Below are 9,558 nucleotides of genomic sequence, written 5' to 3'. Positions count from 1 at the left end.
CACGGTGTGGCGCAGCCGTGGTTAAGCGTGGTCAGTGCTGATTGGCTGGCGCGCCTCCGCCAATCCGTGCCCTCCATCTGTCTACTCTGACGGCCGCTAAACTCACCAACCACGTCGGCGGAACGGGCATTATCGGCCAGTTCGTCGTGGCGGAGAGTGCTTTTTCGTCGTCGGCTTCTTCGGACTCACGTCCTATCGGCGTCCGAAAATGCGGTCCTCCTGCGCATTCGTTGTACTCGTGGCATTTGCCGTTGCCGCTGCGGAGGTTTACCTAGATGAAAAGTTCAACGACGGTGAGTAAAAATTAATTTTCTGATTCGGGAGGACCCGACCCGGCCCGGCCCGGCCCGACCGGTTCCGACTCGATTCGACTCGGGATGGGACTCCGTCGCACGGCGACGACAGTGTCGGCGGTCGTGACGATGTGGTGGCGGTAGCGATGGTTTTATCTTTTGCCACGAAGACCGATCCGAATCCGTGTCTCGCGATCCCCCAACGAACCACACCCTCGCCGTGCGCGTTTCCTCGTATTTTTCGGTTGACAGGACAATGTCACGAGAAAACGAGGACATTGCCATCATTCGCAGATGCAATAAAGGAACAGGAACGCGGCACCGCGGTCTCTCCTTGGTAACCGCATGCCCTGCTCCGCTCCGGCGACCCGTTTCTTCCACCTCGCCGGTAGATCGACGTAGGTCTTATTGGTCGATCACCTCACTTATGTATCTCTTATGTGAGAGATTGCTCGCATGAGATTGCGACAATTTCAATACGATGAGAATCCCTAAGAATCGTATTGTGACACATCCATGTTTTTGCAATTCAAACGACATCGGTCGTATATCCTCGGTGCGCCAGGAAGAAAGAAAGAGAACGGGCAGAGAAGCATTGAAAGTTCAAGCGAGCGACACGCAGTCGGAAGTTGGTTCTCGTGGCAATCGCTTGTCGTTGCCACCATCGCCGCTGCCGCCGCCGACATGACGCCGCACAGATCGATCCGTCGATCTGTGCGCTCGACTCCGACAGAGTTAACAGTGAACGAAGCGATGAACGATATGCGGATCGAAAAATTCCCGCAGAAACTTCGAGAACTCAATCTTGAATTCGAGACGAGACTCTGACATTCGTAATTCGGCGAAAACAGGTCCTAGCTTGTCCGCGTCATCACATGTCTCTGCACTCGTCTTCCCTGCGCCTCCATTTCGTTTCTCTCTCTTTCTCTCCTACGCGAAGTTTTCTCGTTGAGACTGTCTCGCTTTAAGTGCAGAAAGTAATCGACGAACGGATCTTCCTATCGGTGCCGATGTTTTCTCGTTAAATTCAAGCTCTTGTAAGCAAGCAGGATTCATCTTCACATGCGTCTCCTAGCATTGCCACTTCACTCCTCTTCAATCGAACCCATCAAGTGCGCAATATATAAAAAAAAAAAAAAAAAAAAAAAAAAAAAAAAAAAAAAAAAAAAAAAAAAAAAAAAAAAAAAAAAAAAGAATACGATGGACCTTGATTTTTCTTTTTGTAGCTCGGCTTCTTTTTGCACCTGTATCGACTGGGGATATTCAGATGGAGGACGAGGAAAGAAAAGAAAATGCCAACAGAAGAAATTTTTTGTTTACTCCAATCACAATGAAAGCATGACGATCGTCTTTGTTTTTCTCGTTTTTTGTGAATCGAAATGTATCATTAAAATTAAGCACTCCAGAGTGCTATCTTTCTGTCTCTCGACCGCCGGTACAGTTATGTCGCGTCGCCTTCTTAATTTTTAACCGGTTCTCGTCCCCTCCTCAGTCCCCTCCCCTCCCTCAGGTTAGGGATATGATCAGGTTAGGAATTATCTGAACACATTATTTTATATTTTTTGTTTTGCAATTTTTTTGTAGATAAAAATCGGAAAATTACAGCTTCTAATTACGTTATAGTTATACCAATAAAATTACATTAATTTGTTATTATTTTATTAAATTGTAAAATTATGATATTTTATTTAAATCCAAGTTTTGATTCATGTAATTTCAAGTAGCGATTAATAAATATACGTAATATAAAATGCATTAAACATATTTGATAAAATATGAAATAAATATATTTTTTTATATTATGAATTAAATGTATATAATTATATATGTTATTTCAGATTCATGGGAAAAGAATTGGGTCTATTCTGAACATCCTGGAAAGGAATTCGGAAAATTCGTTTTAAGCCATGGAAAGTTTTGGAACGATCCAGAAAATGATAAAGGTATTTAAGAATAATAAATAAATAAACTAAGGAATATGAATAATTTATTATGAAATATATCACTTAAAGAAACGATTTTATCCAATTTTTCTCAGGTATCCAGACATCACAAGACGCAAGGTTTTATGCTCTCAGTAGGAAATTTACTCCGTTTAGTAATAAGGATAAGACTCTTATTATTCAATTTACTGTGAAGCATGAACAAAACATTGACTGTGGCGGCGGATATGTTAAAGTATTTGATTGTTCTCTTGATCAAAAGGATATGCATGGCGATAGTCCTTATCAGATCATGTTTGGTAAGTTTCTTTATCAGTTTTTTTAGAACTGCTATTGATAATGATCAGTAATACCGAGCCTAAGAGTCACTGATCATATCAGTTGTATGATAAGTGCTATAGGAACTCGGAGAGAAATACTCTTTGATATGCCCTGTGTATGGTAATTATACATATTGCAGGCACCAGATAAGATACAGAGAAATTATTAGAAGAGCTTAGATAAGATGATTATCTTATTTATTTTGTATAGAACTTGACATCATTTGAACAACAAAATTATTACATGCAAATATGCACATAAAAATTAAATATATATATATATATATATATATATATATATCTTTCTCTGTTATTTATCTTAATTATATATTAACTTCTACAGGACCGGATATTTGTGGACCTGGAACTAAGAAGGTTCATGTTATCTTCAGTTATAAAGGAAAGAATCTTCTAATCAATAAGGATATTCGTTGCAAAGACGACATTTACACGCATTTGTACACATTAATTGTCAAACCTGATAATACCTATCAGGTAAATATACATTTATATAAAATTATTAAATTTTGAGCCTAGAGTCACATGTTCTCATTGATTACCATAGAGGATAGGTGCTAAAGGATCTCATAAAGCAAAGATTATCTTGTTTGTTAATTGTATAGGAGTGATATCTCGCACTATACATAAACATCAAAGATCAACATATTATTATTTGATTAAACAAATATTTGTTCGATTTCACGATTTTTCAACAAAATTTTGAACTTTGTTGAATTGTTTTTCAGGTACTAATTGATAATGAAGAAGTTGAGTCTGGTGAATTAGAAGCTGATTGGAGTTTCTTGCCTCCCAAAAAGATCAAGGATCCATCTCAGAGCAAACCTGCTGATTGGGACGACAGACCTAGCATTGATGATCCTGATGATAAGAAGCCTGAAGATTGGGATAAGCCTGAACACATTCCTGATCCGGAAGCTGTTAAACCCGAAGATTGGGATGATGAAATGGATGGCGAATGGGAAGCGCCTATGATTGACAATCCCGATTACAAGGTACATTGAAACTGATAGACATACAAATTTATCAGAATTTTTTTCATTTGTTGTTACTCCTAAAATTATATAATTTTTCAGGGCGAATGGAAACCGAAGCAAATCGAGAATCCCAATTACAAAGGACCGTGGGTTCATCCCGAAATCGATAATCCTGAATATACTGCCGATTCCGAACTATATAAGCGTGACGAGATTTGCGCTATCGGATTTGACTTATGGCAAGTTAAATCTGGTACCATTTTCGATAACGTTCTTATTACTGATGATGTGGAGGTTGCACGTAAATTCGGAGAAGATGTCTGGAAACCAACCTTTGTAAGTGCTTTTGTTCATCTATAATTAACGATATGTAATATAACGTTCAATCGATAAATTAACTGGAAAATGTTTTGTTTATTCTATAAATTGTAGGAAGGTGAGAAGAAAATGAAGGAAGAGCAAGACGAGGAGGAGAGAAAACAGAGAGATAAAGAGGCCAAGGAAAGCGAAAACGCTAAGGATGACGAAGACGATGACAACGAAGTGGACGAAGAGGACAACACTGTACCAGATACTGAAGTAAGTGTTAAGTCTATCTGCCCGAATTTATATCTGTTTAATCAGGTTTTGTAAAAATATACGCATGATGTTCATATCCTTTCTGATATTGCTGACGAGAAAAATTGGAATTCCTCGTTTCTGAACGTATATATTTTGATAGATCTTTCTAATGTGGTAAAATCAATGATTAACAGCCTTATTTCTTCCTTGTTTCGCAGGAGCATGATGAACTGTAAATAAGAGTGTCGCATGTGGACACAAATACAGACTGTATTCCAGGAGCTATGTGGCCGCGACACGCACTAAATCCTCCCATAGGCACAAAATTGTAATCTAAAGACACACAATAGCAAAAGAACAGGATAATACTCTCATCGATTACATGAGAGTCTAACATCATATTGAATCTTGTTTTGAGCCCTTTTAAATCAAATGTTTTCTAGTTTTCTTAACATTTCGTTAGTATTTTTGGTCTTGGTATCGCAACGCATAAAATTCTTAGTTGTCAAGGAATTTTCTATTCGAGTGCGTATTATCCTGAAATGTTAACACTGTTAGATCAAGTGGTATATTTCTGCGAAATGTGTGCTGGAATACGGAAGAACAAATAGAAAATAGAAGAAAAAAAAAGTGTAGAGAAGAAAGAAACGAAAAAGAGTCGTCTAACTCGTGTTCACCATCGGCGTAGCTCCATAAAAGACTCTAAGTTGTTCCGTTTTTGTTTGTCAAGTGTTTTTATATACATTAAAAGGTAATTGAGATGTAATTTAAATAACACGATACTATATTATATATAATATATACATTATTTCAATTTTCGTACAATGTACGCGCGCATAATTCAAAGAAAAAAAAACTCGCTCCAATTATAAAAGGGAAAAACGTAAGAATGATGGATGTGTGCAATTGTGGCTGAATGATAACAATTGGTATGATTATGTATCAGAGACAGTCCAATAACCGTGAAATAAAATAAATAAGACTTTTCTAGATGTGCTCAGACGTTTATTTTTGTGAGGCCTCAAGCGCTCATCTTCATCAAACGCGTTAACCTAATCCTGTTACTGATCCATTCGTAGTAATGTGTACGAATCGATTGTGCAAAATGCTTCCAATTTTCATTGTATATGTACATGCATGCATATACATGCTATTTCATTGTATCATGTTTGAATATAGTTAATTGTAACTCCATTTTTATATCAGAAAATAAATTGACATCACTTTTCTCCGAAGCAACTATTTCATCAACTTATAAATTATTCCTTTTTTTGGTATAGCGCGATTTAATAAAATTTTATCTCGTAAAATTGAGAACGAGATATATAACAGATTTAAAATAATATAATAGATTATCATTATTTATATCACACTTATAGAACGAATAAAAAAAAATTTACATAAATAATAAAAAAATAAAGTATAGTCGACGTCAAAGTGTGTGTATGTATGTGTGTGTACATGCGCGCAACTGTTTCTTTCTCCAAATGCACGCAATATTTAATGGAAGTTATTCCATGAGAATAGCTAAAATAAATCACTTTTAACGTCGATTATACGTACATACATACATACATACAAATCACGTGGCTTTCATCTATCTAACTTCAGTCTGCTTTGTACTGTTCTTATGTAGAAGCTAGTAATTAACATGAAATGTATCTTCTCGATTCTGTAAGAATTAGACGACTGTAAGCGGTCATGAAAGAGATTCGGAATATAAACACTAACAGAGAGGAGTCGTCGTGGTCGTGCAGACTAAGTGTCGGATTGGTAGACGAAGGATCCCGAGTTCAAATCCAGTCGGTCTCCGTTAATTTTTTCCGAATCTAATAGATATCTTTCAATCCTTTATTCTTAAACAATTTTATGAAAGGAAGAGAACTAAACACACTGTGTCGATAGCCAGTCAAGACCCTGCAACGTACCGCTTGCATTGGTAACTAATGATGAGCCCTGAATGTGCCATATTCTCGCACAACAAAGTTTATGCAAACCGAATATATCGACCAGCTCTTCCACACTCGCACAATCAGGAACATCCTGTAAAAATATATCTTTTTGCTTGTACAATGTAATCTAAATAATAATATACAACTTGATTATATATTCAATGAATATTATAATCTTATTAATACAATCTTTCATAATTCCGTAATTAAAGCGACTTTTGACTTTTTTAAATTATGAAATTATATTTAAAATTAGGTTGTAAATTTTAAACTTGATTTAGTTTCAAAATTAAAAAAAAATATATATATATATATATTTCACTATAAATATTTAACGATGTAAACAAGAAAGTATTATACTTACTTGTTTATTAGCATAAATTAAAAGTAAAGCATCCTTCAGTTCTCGTTCGTAAAGTATCTTCGATAATTCTTTCCGTGCTTCTTCGAAGCGAGATCTGTCACTGGCATCAACTACAAAGATAATAGCTTGCGTGTTATGATAATAGTGTTTCCATAATGGCCTAAACTTTTGATGACCACTGACATCCCAGAGAGTAAATACGAGATTCATGTATTCTAAACTTTCAACATTGAAGCCGATAGTAGGAATTGGTGGGCTTGGCAACGTAACATTTCGCATAGCAGATAAAATGCTCGTTTTTCCTGCCCCATCTAATCCTAAGATCACTACGCGCATATCAATCTTTGTTCCAATATGTATTCTGTTATCCTATAATAAAATAAATAAAACAAAGTATTAAAAAGAAAAAATTAGAAAATAAAATAATAAGATAATATAACACACACACACACACACGCGCGCGCGCGCGCGCACACACACACACACAACATTGTGTGTGTGTGTGTGTGTGTGTGTGTGTGTAAAACGATTTTTGTTAAAAAAAATGAAAATATTTTAAGTATGTGAAAAATTTGAAAAAATTAATATACCCTGCTGAATATAATAGGAATGGAGGATTCAGGACTGAGAAAGTCCGGTCCCAATTGTGCATAATGCTGCTGTTGTTGCTCCAATGTCGCCAACACTTCTTTAACTTTTTCCGAGCTACTTAGCAATTTCCAGTCTTCAGAATCGAGTATGCTTTCGCATTGAATGCACACACCAGCTACCTGCGATCTCGTGGTCGTGAGATCTTTTTGTTGCTGCCTTAGTGCGCAAAGTCTACCGCGAGTTTCCGTTTCGATGTATGCCATCGCTGTTTTTTCTTGTTCAGCCAGGACAGCGCGTAATTCTTCAAAATGATATCGCACCCTTCGTCTCGCATCTTCAATCGCCCAACCTTCTAATTCTTCAATTACTATTTCTGAAAATACAAATGCATATGAATTAGAAGATTAAAAAATTCATATTTGATAAAGTATGTACATAATTATATATAATTATACACTATATATATATATATATATATATATATATATATATATATATATATATATCAAAAAAGTTATCTTAATTATATGTTATTTTTTTATTTAGACATTTGAAATAAAGTATCCTTTAAAAAAAAACAGGAAGAAAAAAACGATAAACACCTATTTTATGTGCGGTATCTCTCATGCTTTCCATAAACTGTGTCATCTTTTGCAATGCTGCGATAATGGATTTCCTGATGTTCTCGGCCTCTTCCTCCACCAATGCTGGCTATAAATTATAACATAGATAAGATATTGAAACATATCAGTATACAAATTATGAGGAAAGCTATGCTACAGACAATGTTACCTTGTGTGTACTGTGTTTTCCATATTCTTTACACAAGTAACACATCAAGGAATTATGACAGCCTTCTTGAGTACATGTGAATTCAGCTATATGTGTCGTATGTATCGGACAACGAGGTTTCTCACGTGGTTTCTCCGAAAGTGGCACACGCCTATGTTTGCCCAATGTCTTGGATGAATGTGTGGCAGTATCACAAGTCTCACATAGGTGCGTGGCACAGACAGTGCAGTAAAGAACGGCAGTATGCGCCTCATCCTCATCACACAACAGATTCGACTGGAGTCTCTCGCGCTCCAACACCAATGTCTTCTGGCTGTTGGATTGCTCTAGTCTTTCAAGCAGCTCAATAAGCGCAAAGTTTTTTTTCAAACTATAGACGCTGTTCTCATGAATAGCAGTAGGTTGTCGATCAAAGGGACAGAGCAAAAATTGCTGTTCTGACATGCAAGTTCTCAACCGCAGGAGGCATGAGTGACACACCGTATGTCCACAGTGCAATAAACGTGGCACCTTCACACCATCCACTGTGAAAACCTCTTCACAAACGCGGCATTCTAGCACCTGTTAATATTTAGACGCATTTGATAATAATGCATTTCAATATTTAGTTTCTCTAATATCTTTAATAATCTTAATCGAATGAAGCATTTAGCTTTTTCTTCTAATGTAGATTTAGATTTATTAAGTTTGACAGCTATCAAACTCCAATTAACTTAATTGGTAGTTAACCATTAATAGTAAAATTTTTAACATTTATTATTTCTATCACAATTAGAATTTATCAATTTATCTACATTAATGAAATTCCAGACAAAAGTCAATCGGAGCTTGGTCGAAGTCAGCATCGTGATACATAATTGTTAATGGATTTCTCGACATCTCTCACATTTGATTTCGGCACCGTTCTTAGTGAGTGCTTTATGTGTTTGCTCAGTCGATCAGCGTCCTCGCTCATCGTGGAGGACTGACGTTTCGTCCGAAGATTCAACTCCGCGGTTCACGAGACTGGAACGCAAATTGAGGTTAGCTATAAATAAAACAGGTATTTAGAATACGGTCTTCACCTCCGATTTTGATAAACTTAGGCTCAATCAACGCGATTTCACTCAAAATAAGAGAATCTGACAGAAAAACGCGGCGGTCTGCCTTGCGAACCGAGATATTAAGCGTTAAAGTTGACCACTTTTTCGATTAAGAAATCTATCATACCGACATAATGCAGCGAACTGAGTATGCGCGTGGTCACGTTTGCATGCTCAGTGACTACGCACGCATGCTGCGCAATCAGATGCGCGCGAAATTTAAACTTAATAATACAAAAAAAAAGAACTGCAACAGTTAAAATTATACACGCCAAACATCATATATATAAGAGATGAAAAAAATTAATGGAACCGATCGGAATTCGATTCAGAAATCCTTCGTTTACTCAAGCTGCACGATTATAACGACTCCTTTGCGTTAATTATTTATGTTTTCAATTGCTATCTGAGAACTATTTATGGCTATTTACTAAACTTTATGGCTATTCATTTTTCCCGGGCTAACTTTCTAATCAATTTCATTCCATGGCTCTCACTGACTCGCAAGGATTCAGCCTTAGGGCTGCGATTCACTTGCTGCTACAAATACTTCGAAGTATTTGATTAGTCAATTAGAACAAAGAATTTTATGAATTGACCAATCAAAAAATGCTTCGAAGCATTTGTAGCACCAAGTGGATCGCATCCTACGCTACTTGCATGAT

General features: G+C 36.6%; 2 protein-coding genes and 1 long non-coding RNA gene across 3 annotated transcripts; 2 read left to right on the top strand and 1 right to left on the bottom strand.

Annotated features, from left to right (window-relative positions):
• Positions 1-105: 105 nt before the first annotated feature.
• On the top strand, positions 106-5,104 carry Calr (calreticulin). Its single transcript, XM_011635324.2, has 8 exons — positions 106-293; positions 2,132-2,236; positions 2,332-2,535; positions 2,900-3,051; positions 3,303-3,569; positions 3,651-3,887; positions 3,984-4,130; positions 4,331-5,104. Exons 1-8 carry the CDS (start codon positions 209-211, stop codon positions 4,346-4,348), a joined length of 1,215 nt encoding a protein of 404 aa, XP_011633626.1. The 5' UTR covers positions 106-208; the 3' UTR covers positions 4,349-5,104.
• On the top strand, positions 1,264-1,586 carry LOC148937357 (uncharacterized). Its single transcript, XR_016138368.1, has 2 exons — positions 1,264-1,405; positions 1,520-1,586. It is a non-coding gene; the product is annotated as an uncharacterized LOC148937357 (long non-coding RNA).
• On the bottom strand, positions 4,625-9,027 carry LOC105424852 (E3 ubiquitin-protein ligase TRIM23). Its single transcript, XM_011635317.3, has 7 exons — positions 8,876-9,027; positions 8,698-8,816; positions 7,812-8,372; positions 7,622-7,730; positions 7,019-7,392; positions 6,429-6,797; positions 4,625-6,155 (listed from the first exon to the last, which is right to left on the bottom strand). Exons 2-7 carry the CDS (start codon positions 8,764-8,766, stop codon positions 5,997-5,999), a joined length of 1,641 nt encoding a protein of 546 aa, XP_011633619.2. The 5' UTR covers positions 8,767-8,816; positions 8,876-9,027; the 3' UTR covers positions 4,625-5,996.
• Positions 9,028-9,558: the final 531 nt, after the last annotated feature.

The sequence above is a fragment of the Pogonomyrmex barbatus genome, unplaced genomic scaffold (assembly GCF_055798465.1).
Source record: "Pogonomyrmex barbatus isolate J1 unplaced genomic scaffold, ASM5579846v1 scaffold14, whole genome shotgun sequence".
NCBI classification, from domain to species: Eukaryota; Metazoa; Arthropoda; class Insecta; order Hymenoptera; family Formicidae; genus Pogonomyrmex; species Pogonomyrmex barbatus.
This window is presented reverse-complemented; position numbering and strand designations above follow the sequence as displayed.